Source organism: Siniperca chuatsi, linkage group LG11 (assembly GCF_020085105.1).
Source record: "Siniperca chuatsi isolate FFG_IHB_CAS linkage group LG11, ASM2008510v1, whole genome shotgun sequence".
NCBI lineage: Eukaryota > Metazoa > Chordata > Actinopteri > Centrarchiformes > Sinipercidae > Siniperca > Siniperca chuatsi.
In genome coordinates this window covers 17,785,229-17,810,958 of record NC_058052.1, presented here as the reverse complement: position 1 = coordinate 17,810,958, position 25,730 = coordinate 17,785,229, and the positions used below count along the sequence as shown (strand labels likewise).

General features: G+C 39.9%; 1 protein-coding gene across 1 annotated transcript in view; it reads left to right on the top strand.

The window, feature by feature from the left end:
* Nucleotides 1-23,499, top strand: part of LOC122884901 (E3 ubiquitin-protein ligase NEURL1-like) — a 37,795-nt gene extending 14,296 nt beyond the window's left edge. The window contains exons 4-6 of the mRNA XM_044215390.1: nt 12,022-12,738; nt 17,127-17,300; nt 19,185-23,499. Of these exons, the coding sequence (XP_044071325.1) occupies nt 12,022-12,738; nt 17,127-17,300; nt 19,185-19,429 (1,136 nt within the window). The 3' untranslated portion in view covers nt 19,430-23,499. The remainder of the gene's footprint in view (nt 1-12,021; nt 12,739-17,126; nt 17,301-19,184) is intronic.
* Nucleotides 23,500-25,730: the final 2,231 nt, after the last annotated feature.

Below are 25,730 nucleotides of genomic sequence, written 5' to 3'. Positions count from 1 at the left end.
ATGATCAGTTTTAGCAGTCAAAAGTGGGGTTTTTCTTTTTAGCCTGTGGATAATCCGCATCAAACACATGCTCAGCAGGATTCTCATACCGTCGTGTCTGTTTGATCTTTTACAACCTTACATGCTGTATTAAGGAATTCATCAAAGCTGCTATCCATCGCTGCCTTTTCACTTATGCTGTCTCTCGATGCAGCCTGCTGCCAAACAGTTTTCCTGCTATCAGGTCTTATTCTGATGTTTAAGGATCTTTTCAAGAATGGTGTTGTTTCCTCTGTAAGCTCTTAAGTTATCAAGGGAGTGCAGTTCAGCAGCTAGCCACCCTTGCAAGGAGTCAAAGGTGATCCTGAGATCAGTGAGACAGCTTGAAAGCTGAGATGGTGTTACGTAAGAGAGGAAGCTAAATTAATCTGCTGAAATCAAACTGAGCTTCAGGGGTTAAGACCAACAATGCTGCCCATGCAATTTAAGAAAGGTCTGTAATATCACCACACTTGTCACGTAGCTATCAATAAAGACTAAAGTGCCTTGCTTGGGTTTTGTAAGGAACAGCCTGTGCTGTTGAGGATCTGCGGCGCTACGCTGAGACATATTAGGCCTTAGAGGGACTTACAAAAGGTTTTCTCAAGTGTATAATATGTCTCAAGCAACATAACTGTTTTCAAAGCACAATTTGTCAGCTGTATTTTCACAAATGTTTACTCTATTTCTCTGAGCAGTGTCATAAGGAACCTGGCTTTAGATACAACTTTATGAAACAAAAGCACTATTTCCTAATAGATATATTTTAAAAATGTAACATTTTCTTTTTTTAGTAGTTAACTTTTCAGCATTTGAGTTTTATCAAGTTTGTTGTTGAAGCTCCAGAAATCAGGTCACAAATAAGTGTTTTCAGTTTCATTTCCCTGAAGCGAAACACATATGAGAATGCTATACCTTTCTGCAGTCAAAAATGTAACGGTGCTCCCTTTACACATGTATGGCTGCAGTCTTCACAGAATGTGTTTGTGTATGGGACGAATCCTGAGAGACCACACAGCATCCACCGTTTTGTACAGGTATGATGGATTCCTTCCAAGCTAGATAAGCAGAGCGAGTCACAGGCAACTTTTGATGGATGCAAGATGCTCTACTGGGGGTTTGTTTACTAGAGGTAGATGAGTCACTTAATCACTGACAGAATGATAGTGATCCGTGAGACCGGCGTCAGCTAACATCATCTGCAACCTGTCTCTCTAGTCATTAGAGAAGAATCCAAAATGGCTGCCAGACTGTCAAGAGGCTGAATAGCTCTCAGGTGATTAAGAGGAGGGTGTTGACATCAATCATCTCTGTACACGGCATTGCGATGCATTAGGCCTGTAGAGCATCATAGTGGGGAAAACCTCCTGCTGTATGCTTTTCATGCTCACTGACATTAACTAACGTTTCCACCTCAGAGGACATAGGGAACAGTTGAAAAGAGTTTGCATAGATGTAGATTTTTAGCCATGTTAGTGGCATGGCAAAGTCATTATGTTGGTCTATCTCAACAAATGTAGGATGGATTTCCATATATATATATCTATATATCTATATAGATATATATATCTATATATATCTATATATATATACATAGATATATATCTATATAGATATATATCTATATATCTATATATATATATATATATATATATCTATATATCTATATAGATATATATATCTATATATCTATCTATCTATATATATATATAGATATATATATATCTATATATATATCTATCTATCTATATCTATATATATCTATATATATATATATATATATATATCTATCTATCTATATCTATATATATCTATATATATATATATATATATCTATATCTATATATATATATATCTATATATATATATCTATATATATCTATCTATCTATATATATATATATATCTAAATATCTATCTATATATATATATCTATCTCTATATATATATATCTATCTATATATATCTATCTATATATATGTATATATCTATCTATATATATATATCTCTATATATATATGTATATCTCTATATATAGATAGAGATATAGATATATATATATATATATATATATATATATAGAGAGAGAGAGAGAGAGAGAGAGAGAGAGAGAGAGAGAGAGAGATATATATATATAGATAGAAGATAGATATAGATATAGATATTAAGAAGTCAGCTCAATGGCAAGAACAAAGCCCAGGCAATAAACAGCTACGCCCTGCCAGTGATCAGATACCCTGCGGGAATAATAAGATGGCCAAAGGAAGAGATACAGACCACAGACGTTAAGACGCGAAAGCTCCTCACCATGCATGGAGGGTTCCATCCCAAATCCAGCACCCTGAGACTGTACGCTAGCCGTAAGGAAGGCGGCCGTGGACTAGTGAGTGTGAGAGCCACTATCCAGGATGAAACATCCAAGATCCACAAGTACATCCAAGATAAGGCCCCAAGAGATGACGTGCTCAGGGAATGTCTCAGGCAATGGGGAACAGAGGAAGACGTGCTGGAGGAAGGACCATCATGGGAGGACAAACCCCTACACGGGATGTACCACTGGAACATAACTGAAGTGGCTGATATCAAGAAGTCCTACCAATGGCTAGAGCGGGCTGGATTGAAGGACAGCACAGAGGCACTCATCATGGCTGCACAGGAGCAGGCCCTGAGCACCAGAGCAATAGAGGCCCAGATCTACCACACCAGACAAGACCCAAGGTGTAGGCTGTGCAAAGAGGCCCCTGAGACAATCCAGCACATAACTGCAGGGTGTAAGATGCTGGCAGGAAAAGCATACATGGAGCGCCATAACCAAGTAGCTGGCATAGTGTACAGGAACATCTGCACTGAGTATGGACTGGAAACCCCGAGGTCAAAGTGGGAAACACCTCCAAAGGTGGTAGAGAATGACCGAGCCAAGATCCTGTGGGACTTCCAGATCCAGACTGACAGAATGGTAATGGCGAACCAGCCTGACATCGTGGTGGTTGACAAACAGCAGAGGAAAGCCGTTGTGGTTGACGTGGCAATACCAAGTGATGGCAACATCAGGAAAAAGGAACATGAGAAATTAGAGAAGTACCAAGGGCTCAGAGAAGAGCTGGAGAAGGCCTGGAAGGTGAAGGCAACAGTGGTGCCCGTGGTCATCGGAGCACTCGGGGCAGTGACCCCCAAACTGGAGGAGTGGCTACAGCAGATCCCTGGAAGAACACCAGACATCTCGGTCCAGAAGAGTGCAGTACTGGGAACAGCAAAGATACTGCGCAGAACCCTCAAGCTCCCAGGACCCGAGCTCGAAGGATGAGACCACCCGCGGAGGGTGAAGGACAAAGTTTTTTATATATCTATCTATATATATATAGATATATATATATATCTATATATATATAGATATATAGATATATATTTCACAGGGGATCACCAAAGTCATAAGAATTCATCCTCTGGATACCATGAATGTCTGTACAGAATTTCATGGAAAATCCATCCTACATTTGTTGAGATAGACCAACATAATATATATATATATATATATATATATATATATATATATTGATTCATAGATTCATGGTTGCCAGATTATGACATTAGTGGTGACTTTTTCTATAGCACCACCATGTGGTTTTGTGTGAAATTCTTCGACAACTATTGGATGGATTTCCGTGAAATATGGTACAAACTACAATGTCCTCCTACAGTAGCACAATCAGGTCAAATTATTAATTTGTTTGCTTTATGACTGAATACTGTCAAAATGTCATTCCCATCAGCCTCAGCTGTACTTTGTGTTAATTGCTAATTAGTAAATATTAGCATGCTAACGCGCTAAACTAAGGCAGTGAACATGGTAAACATTACACCTACTAAACATTGGCATTAGGGCTGCAGTTAATGATTATTTTCATTATAGATTAATCTCTTAATTATTTTCTCAATTCATCGATTAATTGTTTATTCTATAAAATATCAGATCAAAAATTAATTTCCTTAAGCCTAAGGTAATGTCTTCAAATTGCTTGTTTTCCCTGAACAACTCTCCAAAACCCCCACATACTCAGTTTAATATGAAATAGGATAAAGAAAAGTAGCAAAATCTCACAATATAGAAGCTGGAACAGGGGAATATTTGGCATTTGTACCAGGAAAATTATTAAAATAACTAATCGATCCCGATTAATTTTCTGTCGAGCGACTAATCAATTAATTGACTTATTGTTTTGACTCTAATCAGCATGTTAGCATTGTCATTGTCAACATGTTAGCATGCTGATATCAGCATTTAGCTCAAAGCACCTGTGTGCCTAAGTACAGCCTCTAGCATGACTACAGACTCTCCAGTCTTTATTGGTGCATATTTACAATATTTCATCTTCATTTTGTCTGAAACCATTTTAAACTCTTGTTATCATTTCATTATATCATATCATCAACCTCAATTCATTCAAATAAAAATAAAAACTGAAATCATCTGTTAGCAGTTAAAGATCACTGTACCTTTGACTCATACCTGTTTTGTCAACAGATAAAGAGATAGCTTGGAAATGCTGAAAAGCTCTGTGCTGCACAAACATGTTGGGTTGTCTGAACCTGATTGTGCTGTACTTTCCTTTCTTTGTGTCTATTTCTGTCTGTGTTCACTCAGTGCGCCTAACGCTCACGCTCACTTGCTACAGATCTCACTTATTGTTTCACTTGTCAACACAGATTATTGGGAGTTTCACAGAGTTTTGATTTGTGGATAAAATGGTTTTAAATATAGAGAGGTCAGATAGGTGCAACCTGACACAAGTGGCCAGATTACACAGCGTAGGGTAAAAATGACTCTGTGTGACAGGAAGAACAACAACATAGGCTATAAAACATCCAGTACAAGGACAACTTTAAATTCAGTTTTATACTGTATCTTTAATCATGTTGCGTTTGTTACACTGTGCAGGTGTGGTCCTTACCTGTTCCCACAGGGCTTCATAACGGTGCAGAACTAAAATCTTTTGTTAATTTTGATTGATGAAGACGTGAAAGGCCTGAAGGGTCTGATTACCCTGAAGTACTGCAAATGGATGTTGTACTAATGCGTTTGATTTCTGGTCTGCTGCTTACAGCCAAATCCTCCAAAAACAATAAACTGGAAATTCAGGATGGTAATAATAATATGCAAAGTCATCTGTCAAAAGTCAGTTTCCAGCCAAAGGCAAACAGCAGACAGTGAGGGGGAAAGGCAAAGAGAGATGCTAAATGTCTCCATGTTATAAACATTTAGTAATTTCCTTGAACTGAATTCTTTTGGCAGAATTAGACTAAAATCATGAATCATACTACAGCCTGTCGCCCTTTTTTCCCTCTTGCTCTCTCTTTCCGTAGACATTTCCTCTCTGTATGCTGATCAAAATAATAAATCATATGAAAAGTGATCCTTTTTCAAGGGACTGGGCATTAAAACCTGATTATAGTCACATTAAGATTTTGCAAGACTATGGACCCTGTCCCAAGTTCTCCTCTTTTGGAAATTACTGAACCCTGCAACTTATGTTCAGGTCAAGAGGACCAGCTAGGCTCATGTTGATACCTTTTTTGGGTAAAAATTGTAAGGCTAGAGATGATTGTGGTTCAAGGCTTTGGTAACCTTGTCCATTTCTAAGTAGGCAGCATTAACATGCTTGCTTTACGTGCAAAATCTAACCATTTTCTAAACTACGTAGTACTTTCACATTCATTCAAAATTAAGTATACTTAAAATGCCAGCATTCATGCTACAATCACATGATTTTTGAGTGTGGTGCTAAGGGAAACTCTGCAATGATGTATTTTATTTGTGATATTTTAATTGCTAAATGTGATGTTTTCAAATTTGGAATTGGTGGTAGTAGTTTCATCTTGATTAGCAACTGCAGCTGCACACTTGGCACTATATCCTAAAAATAAAGATACGTAATTATAGTGCACGAGTTAGCAACTATTTTGTATGCTAACTGCTAAAACAATGTACTATGACGATTAGAGGGTGGTATTTTTATATGGTGTTGAAATGGGATACAGATAACCTAAATTCCAGTGCAAAGGCACTGAAATGTCCCTTGTTTGTTAAAATTAATAAAAAGACTAGCTTGCTATGATAAAAAGCAACAACAGGAACAAATTTTTTAAAGATATTAAGAAACACATTGTGGAGGCAGGACTTCAGGTTGGGAGTTGCCAAGGCTTGTGGATATGTAGTATGGCCATGCAAATAGAAGAAACATTCACAGTTACCGATGATGGCAGTTTTCACCTTGCCCAAGATAATAAGCATTCTTAAAATCTTCAGTACATTGGCTGTAATCAACAATAGCAAAACATTGGATGAAGAAAACCATGGTAACAGTGCCTCTGAGGCTGGTCTGAGTCAAGAGCAGAGAAAGATGCCAAGAAATGACTTGAAAAAATAAAAAAATAAATAAGAGATTCACAGACTCAGTGAAATATTGTAGGGAGAATTGTCTTTGCCGTGGTATTTTGTTCAGCATGTGGGCTAAAAGAAACTAACTTTGTCCAAAGCCAGCATACAAAGCACACATACAGTGGCTGGACTTTGGGTAGATTATGGTGATTTGGTAGATTATGGTGAACGCTGAGGGGCCATGTTGTACAGCCGCAGTTGAGCTTGGAGACAAGACAGATAAGTTGGATTCACTGTCAACAAGACACAAAGTGAACCATTACTGTACGTTGGGGAATTACACAACATTATGGCCATGTACCTGTCACCATTTTATCTTTTATGGTTTATATTTACTTTCTTCAACCTGCAATAACAGATTGTTTTGGGCCACTTGGGGTCAACTGCAGAAACAGGCTGTGAACACAACACTGACATATCATCACCTTTTAAGTTGATATGTTGTTGACTTGTTAGCAAACAGCTGCTTATTTACACATCCAGCAGACACAGAGCAGCATTAGCTTTCATTCGGAGTCGTATTTGTGTCCACCTGGTGAATGTAAATCCAATATTCACTCTCTTTTTAGCTGCTAAATGTTCCACTATGTTCACCAGCTAGTCGCAAACTGTCTGTCTGTGGTTTGGTGCTGAGCAGTTGGTTACAATGAAATGAGAGGCCTGTTATAAACTAAAATGTTGGAGGACTGCTCTTTGACCTAACATCTGCCAGCATGTACACATCGGGATTAAGGTCTATGTATTTATGAGAGCTCTGTTTCAAGTGATCTCAGTGCTTGGAATTTATTTGATTTGTTGAACCAAAATAAATGCCGCTGGACAGGCTATTGTGCCTCAGCTGGGATTTAATCGGCCCAGATGGAATCGAACAGATTTGCGAAGAAATCTAAATAGAAATCGTAATGGAGCCTGTCAGGTTTGGATCCTGAGAGCTGGGCTGTACAGGGGGAAGCCTTTGGAGAGGATGCTAATCACTTTCAGATGACCAGAGTCTAGTCCCAGTGAAGACGTGAATGTGTATTTTGTATTCTGTGCGTGATAGTGTGCAAATGTGTCCATCTGTGTAGCTTTCATTGAGCTTCTCTTGATAACGTTTTGACCAAAACAATGAGATGAATCTATAATTGGAGAAATGTGTTTGAGATCAGATTGAAACCCTAAAGACACTTCATCAACCAATGGGCATGCTTGCACTTTGAAGATATTTAAGACAATTGTTTGGTTAAAAAAATTATGTTAACTTCAAAGCAGGGCTGTGTTTATGCATATAGTGACACTTTAGTTCAGAACTGGCTTTTAACTGGTCATGGAAACACTGAGCCCATGTGACATCCCTGAAGTGCTGATCGTCGTTTTCCCTATTGGCATTTGTCACCTCAGCGTGTCCCATTTTCTTTCCACGGTCACGGACCAAAACTCAGAAACATCTGGCACTAAACCAGAGACTCGACTTGATCTCTCAAAAGCGCCACATATGTGGCTCCTATTACACATGGCATCTCAGATACTCAAACTGTTGGGCTTCTCCCGTGTATCCATATCGTAGCACTCTCCAGCCTTTTTAGCTCCTCCTGTTTCACACTCATATAGTTGTGCCATTATCTTGACCAGGATACCACTCCTTAAAAGCTCATCGATGCAGATTTTCCCCCGGAGCCCATTCTCATTTTTTTTTTTTTTTAATAAGAAAAAGTCTCCCCCCACCCCCCAAAACTCCTTTCTCATGACAGATGACTTCACTCACTCAGAGCCCTGCATAGGCCCCCTAGGCCTGCATACTTAAGGCAATTCACCAAACACACACATGCACACAATTGGTGCAGCTGACCTTGTACAGAGGTTGCAACTTCACTAAAACCCCAAAAGTCTCCTAATCCTGTTCCACCGGACCAAGGAATAAACTGAACCCTGCCTTGTCTATTCAGTACCATGCCATTGTCTGACTGAGGACTGACTAAAAAAGCCATAGGATACATAAAAATCCTCAGTTGAATTGAGTGATTTAGATCAAAAACTTAGTACTGCACTGTAATACATGTAGGCCTCTCTAAAAAGCATTTCAAGATGAGGTGGAGCCAGGTTCTTTGTTTTGGCAGTGTTGCATCTTAAACGTCTGTTTAACTGCAATACCTTCATTGTCATTCTGGCATGCATTCACAGTGAAACAGGATGCCAGTTTTTCAGTTATATCCTAGACATCCTCCTTTGCCAATATTACGTTCACTTCCCACAAACAGGTTTTTTCCGGATTGTGGGTTTCTATCTCTGGAGGTTGCAACTTGTTTGAATAGGCAAACAAAAAAACAGGTAGAGGGATTTTCTGCAGGTGTATGTTTTTGTGTGTGGGTCATGCTTACTTCCACGGTCAAGAAATTCTCATAATTTTCAGCAAGAGTTGAGCGAGTCTGATTTCTCTTCTTCTTCTTTTTTTCTCAGCTACAATGCTTAATAAAAAGCCAAAGCCAAGAGGTCAGCCACTGACCCTTCAGAACAGTGTCCATCTGGTATGTGTTCCTCTATTTAAATAGAGCTTTTCTCCTGAGATTGAATAGCTGGAGCTGTTCAAAGGCCACTTAATTTTATTTGGACAATTTCAGCCATACACTCAATCACGTCTGTATTGTTTTTGTACCAGAAAAAAGTGATTCAGACTTTGCCTTGCTATTCAAAAGCTTCAAGGACTTGAACTTTAAAATTTCAAAGTAGAGTATAATGAGCTTTATGTTCAAGACATGCTATTGTAAAAACCACTGGAGCATCGCCAAACTCAAAAAGACTGTTACACTAAGCTGCAGTGAATTTTCTATGGTACCATGCTCAGAGGACAAAAGACAAGACTGCACCTGTCTGTGTGTGAGTGACATTTTAATGAGTGAGCAGTCTGAGAGGAAGAATTGGCTCCTTATCAACTGTAATAACAAAAAGTGTTTACAACTCAGCTACAAAAAGATTGTTTCTTGTTGTGTGTGTGCTGTTGGAATATCTTAAGTCTGTGGTTCCCAACCTTTTTTGTCAGACGTACTTCCAAAGCACTATAAGATGAACTCAAGTACCCCTTCAGTCATGTTACACGTGTTAATTTCTTTTAGCCATTATTTTAACCAATTAGCCATTTCTTCTAGTTATTTCCACCATGTTTAGACTTCTGTGCTCGCTTGCAAATAGTTTCATAGCTGACTTCGTATGTGGGTATATTTGTTTTTAATCAAATCGTAATGTCCATTACATGAACTTCAATCTTTCCATGTACCTCCTCGCAACTACAGAAGTAGTTCCTGGGGTACAGGTACCCTAGTTGGGAATCACTGTTATGAATGATATAGAAAGTGTGGACAGGTTGAACAGGACTATTCCAGCAATGTCCCTGTTATGTGTGTGTTTGTTATTAGAGCAGTTCTTTAGCCCTGTGCATGCAACCGTGCTGTGAATGTTGGGCTACACTAAAAACACATGTTCATCATAGGACACAGAAGATAAGCCTAGTGTATTGTCGGTGTAGTCCCTCATTCGTCCAGGAGTGTTCCATCGTAGAAAAGGTTTCAGTTGTAGTTGTAGGGAGGAGGGCACTCAGGAAGACTCCTCCCTGAGGGCAGGGCCTAAGCAACACAGAGTAGCTTAAATTTCTGAGTTCTCAGACCATTTTCACAATTGAGAATGACTTCCAGATGGGAGCCGAAACGTCTTGATTCTGAAAACAGTATCCAGATGACTACGACTGAAACCTTTTCTACCTAGTATATTGTGTGTTTCAAACTTTGCAATCTCACTGTTTGACTGGATACGTTTTATGTGTGAAATATCTTGTACTCCTTTGAGTCCAAACGCAGGAAGAGGTCATACATATTTATTTGTCTTACGTCTTTCTATCTTTATTATTATTATTATTATTATTATTATTATTATTATTATTATTATTATTATCAGTATTATTATTTTATCTTCTCTTTTTTTGCAATAGAAACTTTCTTGTAATGTTGCTATTCTTCTCACAGCTTGTTTTGACTGCTGCGCCACTCCTAAAGACAGAAACTGTGAACCGCAGGAAGCTGCAATAAGCAAGAATAGAAATTATCTCTTGTATCCCAAAGTCGGCTAACTTTGCATTGAAGATGATAAGGCTGCTAATAATAAGAGCCTCATGCTTGGTTGTGGACACTCTTGACTGAGGAAGTAATTAAGTTCAAGCAGTTTATCAGCGGCTGACCGGAGATGTGCTGTCTTTGTGTGATAAAGAGGAGCTAGTGAGGTATGCCCTTTCTCTCAAGTGTCCACCCCACCCCATTTTTCATCCTATCCTCCTCTGTCTCCCACTCCATCCACTTCCCACAGGGGAAGCCCAAAGCAGATCGTGGCTCAGAGCCACACAACTGAGCCATCATGTCACTCATCCCTTGGCCTGTCTCTCCCCGCTCTCCTCAAATGTCCAATCAGGCTAATTTTAGCCCGTGTTAAATTTGGCAGCGTGTCCCTAAGCGTGCCACGATGCAGATCCGTTTGTACTGACTGTGTGCACGCACACACATTCTCGTTCTGTTTTTCTTTTTGCAACAATGTTCCCATGTGGCTTCTATTTTACAGTGAGCAGAATTAGCATAGGAAGGGCTATTTGTGAGGGGGCTACACAGCATGGAGAGACATGTGATATAGTTTTGAGAATGCCTTCCCCTTTCAGTGATTGGAAAATAAGCTGCTTTTAGCATCCAGACACATTGTACAGAGGTAGAATACAGCGGATTAGGTAACTGCTGCTGAGACAGTTTGTTATGTAAACACCTAGGAGTCGTGGTGGCTCGTTACAGCTTTTTGATAGCAACGGTATACTATACATACACAAAGTCCTTGACAAAGACTGCAGGTGAACAATCATAATGTCTACATTTTCACACCTGAAGCTCTCGATTGTGGTAACACCCCAAGAAGACTCATAGGTGAAAATAGGAAATGAGATAAGAAAATGTGGCTCATTATCACAGGACTCTGCGCTAAAGACAGAGTGGGAGGCTCAAACACAGCTGAGCTTCACTGTCTTTCAGTGGCTTCATGTGCATCTCTTATCTCTTCAATGTTACATAAAGCTGTTATGTCTCTTTTGCTATGATGTAGCCACTGGCCTGCAGCTACAGTATGCCCCCACTTAAAGTACTGATATGTTTCTAAACATGTAAACATTGATGTATTTGTTCATATTGTCGAGCTACAAGCCTCAGTACAGAGTGCATTAGAATGAATACGTTATAAAGCAGAGAAGCCGGAAGCCATCATTTGTTTACAGTGACGGGTATGATGAATGAACAGCGTACAGACAGTGAATGTAAAACAAACCAGTGTTGGGAATATGCAGAATACTAAGTGGGTACATAAATTAAATTTGGTTCTCTGTACGCTTTTTCCCCACTTGTAAAGACTGTAAATGTGACTGTATTAGCCACAGTCCGAATAAAGTTATGATGTTATCAAAATAAAAATCATTAGAAAGCAAGAGTGTGTTGTTCAGATTGTTCACTTCAAAACACCACAAGCAAGTGATTATATAACATTCCTGTGTGGGTTGTTTTTTTTTTCTCACAGACAGTGAGATGCTCCCCCTGGACTGCCTGCGTCCTCGTTCTTTTGCTGCCGCCCACCGGGCCTCCATTCACCAAAACGGTGATGACCCTCGCCTGTCCATCAGCCTGTGTGACCTGAGCCTGCAGCAGCAGGAGACTCATCTGGAGGAAGATGATGAGGAAGAGGAGCGGCTACAACCCTTAAGCTCCACCTCTTGCCATGTGCCCCAAAACTCTCAAAACTCACAGCAGTGCTCGCTGCTGCCCAGCCATCTGGACACTGATCTGCACTTCCACTCGGTGCACGGCATCCATGTTACTGAGCTGGATAAGCACACAGTGGCGCGGCTGGATCACCGTGGTGATGAGAGGACGCTGGTCTTAACCAGCCGGCCAATGCGCTGCTCAGAGACTCTGTTTGTGAAGGTGAAGGCTGGTGTCACACGGCCTGGGTCTCTTTCTTACGGTGTGACATCATGTGACCCGGCCACCCTGAGGCCCAGTGACCTCCCATCCAATCCAGAGTCCCTGGTTGACCGCAAAGAATTCTGGGCCGTGTGTCGGGTGGCGGTGCCACTCCACAGTGGAGACATCTTGGGCTTTGTGGTGAACGCAGAAGGGGAGGTCATGATGAGCCATAACGGCACCAGTGCAGGGATGCAGCTGTGTGTCGATAACTCCAGGCCACTCTGGATGTTCTACGGTCTGCACGGCACCATCACACAACTCAGGATTTTAGGTTTGTTCACTTGATCTTGTTAACTGCCTAAAAATATCTTTCTGGTTTTAAATCAGTTTGGGAATGCAAAGCAAACAGTGTTTTTAAATGTCAACATTCAGGAAAAAGGGAAACTTTTCACAATAAGGGACTCTATCACTGTTATTATTCCGCCAGAAAACAACTATCTGTAGTCCTTGAGTCCTTTCCAGTGCCTTCTTATTCCTATTCACATTCAGGTGTGATGCTCCCCATATTTTTGGACTGTAGGAGGAAACTCACACCTCCAAGTCAAAGAGCCAAACTATGATTTTAGCCTAAGACTGGAACATCTGACCCCTGAGTCACAGTCCTTTTTCAACCCACTCTACTATTCAACAAATTAGAATTAAAATGTGTTTCATTAGATTTCCGTTATACTGTTTGCATCAACAATGGAGGCGTCTATTTAAGATGAAGGGATACCAGATTTGGTCCACGCAAAAAGAAATTGTACCTACACTGATACCTACACTGGTACCTACACTTATTTGCATTAGTTTTAGTAGTTTGATTAATTAAATCATGGTTCAAGGAATTCTGTCCCACAGATCATTATAAGATGTCATTTGTAACTTTCCATTCAGAAGTTAATCCAGTCTGTGATCCTTGAACGACTTTGGAGGCTGAATTCCTACTCAGCCGAGTCATGAAATAGTTTCCCCCTCCTTTGCTGCCTGGGCCGCTCTCTGACTTTTTATCAACTTGTATATCTCTTGGGAATTTACATTCTACCCCCACAGTTTGCATATGAATGTATCGTCAGTTGAACAGAATTTCTGTCGGCTCCGTTTGATTCCAGCAGATTTCACACAACGATACTGCAGCATTACCTGAAGGTACGCTGAAGTTAATCACGCCTGGTGTTGAGATTCTGGCTCCCTGGATGTGGGACTGCATGCACAGTTTAGGACTGTCTGACTCAAAATTAGCAGAATAAGAACATATAATGACTAACAGGTTCAGGAGCTGCTGAAAATGGTGGTTTCATGACAAGCAGTGGCTGTAAGCTTTGGTGTAATTCTCCTCTGCAAAAGAGCTGGGTTCTGTTGATTTTGAAAGTGAAAATTAAACATGTTACGTACCATGCAGATGCTGTGGTGATGATCACAGGCTGAACATATGCTTTTGATGACGTGGAGAAATGTAGTTTTCTGGGTTTTTTGCTCCCAAGCTTTGTCTTGTAGTGAAAATCAGGTCATTTTATTGTTTAATTGTTCAGGATGTATTCTTTGTGCACAGAGTAAGTATGCTGTAGCAATTTTCACCTAGTTTGGGGAATTTAAAAAGACATTTGACATACAGCACACATCTTCAGTAAAGAGTTAAATAAGCTTCACCACATTTTGTGCAAATCCAATTTAAGTGAAATATTTAGTATGACTCACTCAGTTTTAAGAGTCCTGCACTTAAAGGATTTTAAATTCTCTATTTTTCATAAGATGGAGCTCTGGCATTTCTTGGACTTAGTGTATTATGTTGTGACAGTACAATGTGTGCAGCAAGCACAAATGTGAGTGCTTTTGATTTTGTTTACACTCGCCACAGATAAAGGCTTCCTCCACCACAATGTTGTCTTCTGGCTAAGTTGATAACGATTCTGTTCCCAGCAGGTTAGCCTTCTTTTCACAGGAAATGTATAATTAGAGGCAAAGATTCCTGAAAAACTTTAGAGATGGTCAAAATGCATGGGTTTGTTGATTCTTCTAATTCTCTCTCGTAATTCATTTCTGGATTACAATTTCTCCTCTCTCCTCTCTTTCATGTAGTCAGTCAGACCACGGCTAAGGAGGTTATTTCTGTCTTGCGTGGGCTCCCAGCAGCCAGCATTATGTATTAGGAAGGGGGCCGTTATAGCTCCTTATGATGCCCTCCATATGCATTATTAAAATGTAATTGCATGGAGGTTTGAGATGCTGGGTTTTCCACCCACAGCTCGATCCCTCAATGCTGGTCCTGCACTCGTCTCTGTACTTCCTCTTTTCCTCTCTGCTGATTCTTTGGGGTATGAACGTTCTTCGAGTCATTACCCACTCCAGCTGTGGGGAGTACATTTGTAACGTCTCTGCTCACCCACTCGCTGCAGCCGCACGCCACGAGTTGCCATGGAAACATCTAGCCACTGAGGCAAGTGACAGTTTGTCATGACTGGGTGTTGTCAAGCCTGTGAAGTGGAACAGATGGGAGTCTGTTGCTCTCACATGGTCATTTTGTCCGTGTTCTCTCAGAAACCAAGATTTTATAATTTCATGTCAGATATTTAGAATAAATAATTTGCCTACAGTAGTCATTCATTTCCTCATTACAGGTGTCCTTCTGTGGGTTTGTTTTTGCATGTGCTCAGCTATAATCTTAAAGCTGCTAAAATCAATATTTTTATATTAACAATTTATCAAATGACTGTATGTAAAAGGGGACTCTGCAGCTCCCTTCAGCTCTACGGCACATTTAGGTGTCTTTTAACTCACTGTTTTGGTTATCCGGCCCGCAATTTAATATTTTGGTTCACTCTCACCGCTCTCATAGTGTCGTTTTTGGCTGCATCAGGCTGCTGCTCTAAAAAACAACTTTACGACATACAGACAAGGTCAGCAACTAGCTGGTGCACAAAGTGAAGCATTTAAGCTAGCTGCTAAAGAGCCAGATTTTTGCATCAGGAGTTGGTGGAGAGCAAAACAGAACTAAAAGAGTGCTCCGTAACCAATGGGTGTGTAAATAAGCAACTGTTTGCTAACAAACTTGCCGTATCAGCTTAAAAGGTGATGTTACTGCTGTGTTTACAGGCTTGATTCTGCTGCCCCCAAGTGGCCAAAAAATCAGTTAATGCAGGTTTAAAAACCCGACTTTCAGACACTAACAGAAATAGTCTGACGGGGTGTGATGGGGATCTCTAAGCAAGTGTTGAAAGCCACCATACATATGCTCAACACAAATAAATGTCCTGTAATGCCTGCATAGCTAAAGACATTCACATACTCATTTCTGGTGGCACAGCCAGCAGTAAATTCATAATATGAGAGAAGATGAAATGCCCCCTTGATGAAAGGGTACATGAATAGACATAAAGGTTATCCATTCTTCCTTATTAGAGTTGACCAAGACATTTTGCTAACAGCCGGGCTGCTACATAGGTCACGTTAAGTAGGTAATGGAAGGGTGTATAAATGCTACTGTATGAAAACATGCCTCTGTATCCACTCTAAAATATGATAATATAAAGAATAAATAAATAGATGACTCTGAAAAAAGCATGCCTCAGCAAAGTGGTGCAATCACATTGATCCCAGTGCTAACCTTAAATGCAAACAAATTATGGAAAGCTTTTTGTATGGATTACCATAAATCCTGTGTTGCTGTAGATTTTGACTTGTTGCATGACTGAAAAGCTACTATGGTTTGTTTATGTAGGCTGAAACTGAGACTGCAGTGGTTGGAGTGGTCCAAGGAAAAGGCATCAGAGTTCAGAACAATGGATCAGAGCACGTAGCTAGAGTCATGCAACAAACTGTATACATTTTTGTGCTAACAACAGACCACATAAATGTGTCTTTATTTTTTTAAGCCAACAATATTTCATTTTTTCTGCAATTTCTCACCATCTGTGGTTCTTTTTTTAGCTGTTTCTCCACTCCACACTCATTGTCATTGTAGGAAAATTTGGATAAGCAAATTGTGGGATAGGATGTAAACTACTAATATTAGAAAATCTGACACATGGAAGGATGGTGGTGCCAAGTAAGTGGACATTGTAGCAATATTTCTGCCATGGTCAGTTGAAGGACAATGTGTAAATAACAATGCCATGTGCCTGCCAGGCAGACTAGATCAGAATTTGTCTGTGGAATCGGGGTCTGTATTCTGGTCTTTGAGGAGAGATGAGCTGCCAATATGAGAACTGATGCCAGAGCCGGTGGTCATGGGGTGCGAATGGGGACGGATCATACGTGACAGACAACAGATAGTCTGCAGAAGCGTTTTGTACCCTACCCAGAGGGCTCATGGGGGCGGGGGGCTTGGCGAGTCGAGACTACGCCAACTCATAGACTTTTGACTCACTCTCACACACCCACACATAGACACTGTGGACTCACAATTCATCTGCTTGGTGGTAGAACACATTCAATGTGTGTGTAAGAGAGAGAGTGACAGACTGAGACAGTGAGAGAGATGCAATGACCCATCCATTCTCCTGCATTTGCTAATTATCAGCTCTGACTAACTTCCCAGTGTGAATAATGGAAATATTTTGATTCCCAGTTTTGAAAGCATTGCGTTTGGCTCTTTTGAACACAGAAGTCTCTTACTTTCATGGATTATCTGTGTGTTGCTAAATCTTTTATGTGACACAGATGTCTCTTCTGTACCTTTAGGCTCATCTGTGCACCCAGACCTTCGAGGCCCATCGGTCCCCAGCTCCCCATCCTGTAACACCCCCACAATGCTTTGCTGCGGAAACTCCGAGCCCAACCTCAACACACCCTTGAAGATCAACCTCAATTCAAGCATCAACTCCAACTACCACTCAGTCTTTTCTTCCTCCACAGGTTTGTGTTCCACTTTACTCCTTTCTCTTCTCTATCTATCTCTGTATTGTTATTGTCTCAACAATCGGACCATTCTTGTAATTTCCTCATAGAATTGGGGAAAACAAATACATTTGATAGAAAGATACTTCATTTCTGTTTCTCTTGTAATGACATCTACAAAAGCCAGGTTATAGTCTCCAAATCAAGCGTTTATTTATGCCATGTATTTCCTGTCCAGATTGTCGTGATTTTTTTTCTGAAATTGATTAAAATACAGATATGCAGGAGAGCAAACACTGACTGAACAGCACCAAAACATCGGCTCACAACGACATGTTGCACCTGAAGCAAATTATTTCTCCATAAACACAATTATTCAATTATTCAATTTAAAACAGTGGGCAGGGTGTTGTCAGCTTAAAGAAATATGTATGTTGCAGTGAACAGAGTGGGTCACATGTGAGTGTGGCAATGCAACAATTGTCTGCCTGAGCTACTTGGAAGACTTCCTCCATTTTTGGGGGGGCTATTTTTAGGGCCTGAGCAGCGACTGCGGCAAGGTCCCTATTGTATTCCGTTTATTATTACAATTTTTATTTTAGAACTTCTAACTCACAAAACTTGGCACATACATCAGTGGTGAAAATCTGATAGGTTTCTTGGCTTAGGGTGTGGACAAATTGGCTCAATAGCGCCCCCTAACAATTTTCAAAGTCAAAGCCCCCACCTTTAAATTTGACAGACATACGAAATTTGGGGAAAAAAAGCCTCTTGGAGCCATACCCTAAACCAAACAGTCAGCCATTTAAAATTTACTGTAAAATAGGGCATTTGTTTGCCATTTACAGGCTTCATACTTTAACTCCTCCTCCTAGAGAATTAATCACATCAACTTCAGATTTGGACACTGCAATCTAAAGACCTTTGCAATGAAAAGTTGTTCAAAGTTTGAGGTTTTTTTTTAACAACGTGTCCATGGCATGGTGCTAAATTTCTGTTTCGTCAGGAAACTTGTGAAGTTGAAACTTGAGTGTACATGGTCAAACCTGCCCCAAACTTCACATATTTGATAAGAGTCCCACCCTGAAGACATTTACATGCCAATATTCAGTCATACTCATAGCGCCACCTACTGGCAACAGGAAATTACTTTCTATACTCTGATGTACTGTTCCTAGAAGGTTGAAAAGATCCACCTCAAATTTGGGCAGAAAAGCCTTAAGACGTGGTTGATACTATACGGTGAAGCTTAAGTTGAACGCCGTTTCCGTGGCAGAAGCAGTGTATTTTGTTGTCTGATATGGGTCTCTGTCTTGGATATGGCAAAATGGCTCAATAGTGCCCACTACAAAATCTCTACGGAGTAGCCCTCGCGCTACGTTTCACTTTAGATGTACGAAATTTGAGAGGCAGATGTATCATCTCTAGACTTGACTCTTGGAGCCATACTCTAAACCCAACAGGAAGTCAGCCATTTTGAATTTACTGTGCAATTTTAGGTTATGTGTTAACTCGACTCCACATTGTCAGATCTTTTCCAAATTTCACATGTTTGATAAGAGTCCTGGTTATAGTTATTGTGTCACCTACTGGCAACAGGAAGTAAGCCTTGTGTGACAATCATCATTTGATTTACATTAAATTTTCAGGGTGTGGTGTACACTTGGCATACTGGAACATAACGTATAATAAGTGGGTGTTCTCTAGCGCCACATAGTGGACATTTAACTCTTTCGTGCAGCATCCAAAACACATGACGATTCAGAGCCGTGTTGACTGACCTCCGGCCCTGATGTGCAGGAGGTGCAAGGGCCCATTCATCGCTGCTTGCACCTTTTTAATTTGTTTTGTTTTCTCTCTCATACTCACTCACACATCTCTAATGTCTTTTCATCACCTCAGGTACAACCCCTAGCTCTCCATTCTCCAGCCACCCGGAGTCCCCTACCTTCCCATCCTGCTCGGGCTCGTGGAGTGACGAATGCACCATTTGCTATGAGAATGTGGTGGACACTGTCCTCTACGCCTGTGGACACATGTGTCTCTGCTATGCCTGTGGCCTCAAACTCAAGAAGATGGCCAATGCGTGCTGCCCCATCTGCAGGAGAACAATCAAAGATATCATCAAGACCTACCGGAGCACGTAGGCTTGTGTTAGGCAACGTGTCACATTGTCAGGTTTAGCTCAAAAGGTTGTCAAAGCCATGTAAGCTTTTGTAAAGACGGACACAGCACAAGTGAAAGCCCCGCTTGCTTGTGTGTGCAATCTGGCTCAGGTACTCATCATTAAAACATTGTATCTATGTTATGTCTAATGCACATCCTTGGAAAGCTCACAGTGGTTCCTACCTAGGATATCCCAGTAAGGAGATTCATCAGAGACCATCAAACATTAGTGTGATCAAAGGAAACAAAATATGTGCTACTGCAGATAGGACTTGCGCCTAACAGATCACACCTTGACCTACTATTGTCCAGTGACTGAAGAAGCATCTGTCCTACTCCTTGCAGAGTATCCCTTCATTCTGCTGGTGATAGCATTGCTGCTAGCTAGTTTTAGAAGAAGTAAAATTGTCCAGACCTACGGAGGAAATCAAGGAGAATAAATCTGTGGTTTCACTAGCTGCTCCTCTAGTGCGTGTCAGAGAGCACTGGGTCAGAAAGGTGTTTTTTTAGAGTAAGAATAAATTGTCTACTAAATCTGAGTGAAAAAATAATAAAAGATAGTTTTAATTGAGATTTCCTGAATGCTTCCAGAAGCCAGTGAGGAATGAGTAAAAAGAAAAAGAAAGTCTTTGTGGTGCAAACTTTGAAGCACTTCTAAAATAAGCCATTTTGAATGCATAGAAAATGCTCCTCCTGCAATAAAACACAATGAAATGTCTGAACCTAAAGGGTAAAGAAATCCCTAAAGGAACTCTGTTGCATAATAAATTAAGTGTTTTGTCCGATATCTCACTACCTGCTGTGCTTCTGTGAACTTCAGGCAGGGAGAGACTGTATGAAGGGTAAAAAAGTGTGAACGTTGTCACCATAGAAGATCACGCTTGTGGTGAATAAGGATGTAATTCGGTGAAGAGGGAGAGAGGATGTTGTATGTTTGGGATGAAGACACGGGAGGAAGGGGCACCTTTGTTGTGTGTCTGCACATTGTTTCAGCACAAAGAAAGCGGTTTCTCACTCAGCCACATCAGAAGTTTGAATGAAAGCCTATAAAATGTAGGACTTGCATGGTTTGCATGTCCTGCTTCTTGGCAGCTGTCCCCGCCATCTCTGGCTGCTCAGTAAGCCGGCTGGATGCTGTAATTGGACAAAAGTCAAATAAACATTGGTGGGCAATGAAGTATTTTTAAAGTGCTGAAAGAGCACATAAGGATGACGAATCAGCCTTTTCATCATTGCAAGTTACAGATGGCTTCGCTTACTTCAGGTTACACACTTCTCTTTCATACACGTACATGAAATAAGAACATTAATATTTGCTTTCAGTGGTGACGTATTTAAGTACACTGTGTCTTCAAGTGGGGAAAAACATTCACGTGTGCAGTCAGTGACAAGGATGTAGCTTGTGATTGTGGGACAATTTGTGAGAATTTAATTTGCATATCAGTTTCTGAGTGCTGCTCTTCGTCAGTAAAAGCAAACTCCAAGGACATTTTCACATGACTATCTCATGCATTATGTACTGCTTTGAATTGTTAAGAAATAGAAGCAATTTTCAGGTGTTTTGTGTTTTGTTTTTTTTTGGCCTCGCTGAAATATTACTCAGTAATTTATAAAGTAGTAAGTGCTGATTTGTTTATTTCAAGGTGTTGAAGCTTGTCAATTTGCCGCTGTAGAGGGAAAATTAGCAGTTTATGTTGTGTAACGTTTGAGTCACAGTTAAGTTTTCTTGTGTGCCTTTTAAAAAGAGAAATCTGGATAAACTTTGGTCTGTTAGGCTCATCGCTGTTAAAACCAGGAGGAACACTGGGGTTCATATTCATCTTAAAGTCACTCTTACATGGTTGTGATGTCTCTGATGTGAGCAGGTGTACCCACACAACCTACCAATACAAAGCAAAGCTTTCAGTGTGCTTAATCTCAGTGTGTGAATTTATTCACTGCTAAAGATGAAATGTTTAAATATCGCCTTGTCCCCTCTGTCACTGCATTGTATAATACTGGAATTTTGTTGCTCAGCCTTTACATTTCTACCTGTTTTTGATTTTCCTCTTGACCAAATATAACCTAGTATAAATAAAACATTGTGAAACATTTTTGATAGAACAATGGTATTGATGAGTGTAATATTAACTGTACATTGAGGTTTATTTATTTTGTCAATGCTACTATAAAAAAATCAGTTTGTTTTATATGTATGGCTATAGTGTACAGAAAGTAAGAATATTGTTTATTTTATTGTTGCATAGTTAAAGATTATAGAAAACATTACTCCCCTGAAAGTGTCTGTGGATCTGTCAGCTGATTTTCACTTCAAGGAATATTCTGACATTTTGGGAAATACATTTATTCACTTTCTGGCGGAGAGAAGGTCGATACCACTCTCCAGTGTTGGAATGTAAATGTAAGTACCTTTACTCAAGTACTGTACTTAAGTGCAATTTTGAGGTACTTACACTTTACTTGAGTATTTCCAAATAATTCTACTTTATACTTCTACTACACAAAGGAAATATTGTCATTTTTACTCCACTACATTTATCTGACAGCTGTAGTTACTAGTTACTTTGCTGATTAAGATTTTACACACAACACATATAAACTTATAAAATATGGCACGTTTTTATAAAATAAAGTACCAACAAAATAAATCCTCGACCCTGCTACAGCACTGAAATGCTGCTTATATACAAATGCACCAGTAAATACTCCTGACATTTACTTTAGATCCTTCAAATACATTTTGTCAACTTGTACTTTAACTTAAGTAAATTTTTGGATGCAGGACTTTTACTTGCAGTGGAGTATTTTGACATTGTGGTATCAGCGTACTACTTTTACTTAAAGTAGCTATAATCGATATCTTTATAACAGTGGATGAAATGACGACGTGAAAGGGGTCGCTCATACTGATTAACCTACAGAGAATTATGACCTGAATCTACAGCTCCCCTTGGCTTTACAGAGCTTTATAGTGAGTTTCAGCTCATTGTTTAGCTGTCTGGCCCTCAGCTTTATTGTTTTGGTTCATTCTCACCATTCTCATAACATCATGTTTGCCCATAGCAGGCAGCTGTTTTCAGCGAAAAACAACAAGTTCACCATATCAACTTAAAAGGCAATGTTGTGTTCACAACTTGTGACCAAAAAATCAGTAAAGGCCCTTAATACTTCTTCCACCACTGCCACTCTCACATCTGTCCAATTTATCTTCATAATCAGTAACTTCCTGGAGTCTCCGCTGGTTGCTTGGCAACAGGTCCCAGCCAAAAAATAATAATCCCTGGTAAAACGGCAAATTGTCTTTTTTTACACAGTGTTAAACAAGCGAGATATAACGTGTTAATTACTGAGCTTTAGACACTTGTAGGCGGATTTTGTTACCTTTGAACAGAGCCAGCCTAACTGTATCCCCTGTTTTCAGTCTTTATGCTAATCTAACCGTCTGCTAGTTATAGCCACTTACTGAACAAATAGTGGTATCAATCTTTTCATCTAACTCTCCGCCAGAAAGCGAATAAGCGTATTTACCAAGATGGCAAACATTTGCTTTAATGCCATATACTATTGGTATTAAAAGGGAATAAAATGTGTAAAGTGGGCATTGGCTACCTATTAGTTGGTAAAATTATGTGTCCTACTTGTGCATATTTAAATTCTGTCTTGAATTTGTGTTGTAGTGAATCAGGCGTGAGTAGTTCCCACATGGTCATAATCATTACAATTCTGTTTTTCAAATGTGACCAAATATTTGCAGTCCACACACAAAAAAAACAGCAAGTAGTGAAGGTGGACATTGTGCATTTTGAACAAGAAAATCAGCTCATAACTTTGGATTCATGGGCTTGGGATTTCTATAAGTCATTACAAAACATTCTTAAGATGGTTAATTATTATAATGAATTCAGTTTGTTAAATAAAGTTCAAGTCTGAATCACTGGCTTTGTGCCTGTTAGTTTTTTTTATTTAATACATGAAAGAAAGTACATTTTGAGCCCAGAAGATACAAAAGCAATGCATTTGAATCAAATCGCAATAAAAAGTTAACTGATCATTTCCATTTCACAGCTACAGTCCTTGTTATGTTTTATGCACAGCAGGAAACTGAAGTCAATCTGGCACAAAAGATGGGGAATGAAAGAGCATTAGTGCAATTACCTTTTCCCAAACCGTACATTATACAAATGGTTGATGTAACATCTTAGACAAGAAAATTCAAATTGTGCAACAGTTAGAGAACAAAAATGCAGCCATATTTCAAATGCCTAACACCCAATACAATCACTCACCACAGTAGTATACTTGACTAACACCCCGCCTTAAACTATATGAATAACAAAGGCAAGGGCTTTTAGTAAACAGCTATAACTCACAGAGAAACTGTTTAGAGTCGTGGTATGTAGACCTAGCCAGAGTGAACATCATCTGTTATTTACTACCCTGCGGGCCTGGCTCTAATGCAGCACTGTTTTATGCTGCACTCCAATAGGCACAAATACAGCCTATGACGTCCTGACATGAAACAGGCAGCAGTGGCTGCCGTTCGTGGCCAAGTGTTCTCAGAGGTGAGAGGGAAATACACAGCCTGGGTCTGTGACAGTGACATGAATACAGTCTATCTCACTGGTGTCTGTGTACACACAGACTTTCCACTCAGACCTCTCAGTGAACCTCGCTGCCGGCCTTCTGAAGGCTTAAGGGCTTGGCAGACTTGTTTGAGCTGTGTTGTGGTATCTCTTCTAGACAGCTGTTTGGTCAAACACACACTCCGTCTATTAAGGTATCAAATTTGTATTCCAAAAAAGCATGACACTATCGATTTTGAATTTTAACTAGACAGACAGCCAGAGTTTGTTCCTCTGTTGTAGTTAAGGCTTTGAGCTTTTGATGTTCAGCGTGATGTAAAATCTTTTCCTCAGTCAGAGTTGCAGCGTCAGGGGACAGACTGTGAGGAGAAGTGCAGTTATATTAAAAAGTACAACTTTGTTCACAGTCCAAAATATCAATTGAGGGATCTCACCCCTGCATTATCTAATTACTGTGTTGATGAAGACAGAGGTGAAGGTTACTGCATTTCTCCGCTCAACCTGCAATGAGCTGCTGAGCTCTGCTGCCCTCCAGAGTTCACAAACAGCTCCAGCACCTTCTGCACAGTACAGAAAAAACTGTTTCAGTGCATGTAATAGGACGAGCCTTTCAACCGCCCATTCAATATCCAAGCCATTTCTACATTTTATAAATAATAATGACAATAGACTGGCAAGAGGTTACTTCATAGTCTTGTTCACTATTTTTCACAGCAGAGCGAACAGAAATCAAAATGCACAAAAACTTTCAGACTTAGGAACAGGTTTAGCTCCTACTACTTTTTTGTACTTTGTATTTTCAAACTTTATTCTCTATTAATAACATACATCATCAAAATACTCTTGACTCTTGGTCTACTTACTTCAGAGCTTTAAATCACATCTTATGGTCTTCATCAGTTTCCTCAGCTGTCAAACTACTATTTCTAAAGTCAAGAATGAACTTGCTCACTCAATATATATTACATTCTGAGTTTTTCACCATACAATACTTTTGACACAATGACGGACAAACTACCTTCATATTTAAAGTTATAAACCTCTTCGGGTGTTTGTATCTCACCTGCACATCTTGCATTATCTTTTTCTTCTTTCTTCCTCCTGTAAATGTATCATTTGCATGCACACAGAAACACATACTCTACATGAGCACAAGCAGCAAGCAAATACAGACACACTTACACACAACCAGCAGACAAACATGTTATAAAGATGATCAACGGGAACCCATAACTTAGTTCCAAGCCAGTCAGTGTAGTATAAGTGTAGAGATCCCAATAGAGGAAACAGCCAGTGGGATGGACATATTTCACATTAAATTCCTGTGGGCTGTAATCATATTACATTTCAGGCACCAAATCCAATATATCAGCACTATGCAGACAGACTGACACTGGAAAACTGCATCAGTGTTTTGATTTGGTGTTTCTCTGATTATAGCTGAAGGCGACAATATTATAGACTACAACTCCACACTGGTAACTTTTGCTTTGTCAGTTGATGCTGAATTCAGCAGCCCAGCAACCACACAATGAAAGCCATCTTAACCAAATTCAAATGTGCAGGTTCTCCTGAAGCAGAAGCTGCTGGAGGAGGCCAATCAAAAGGGAAAGGCACCTCTATCTGGCTCACTGCTGCGGGTAAGAAATTAAAGGGATGCCATGCAACCAAGTGTGATCTAATTTATTTGCATAACAGC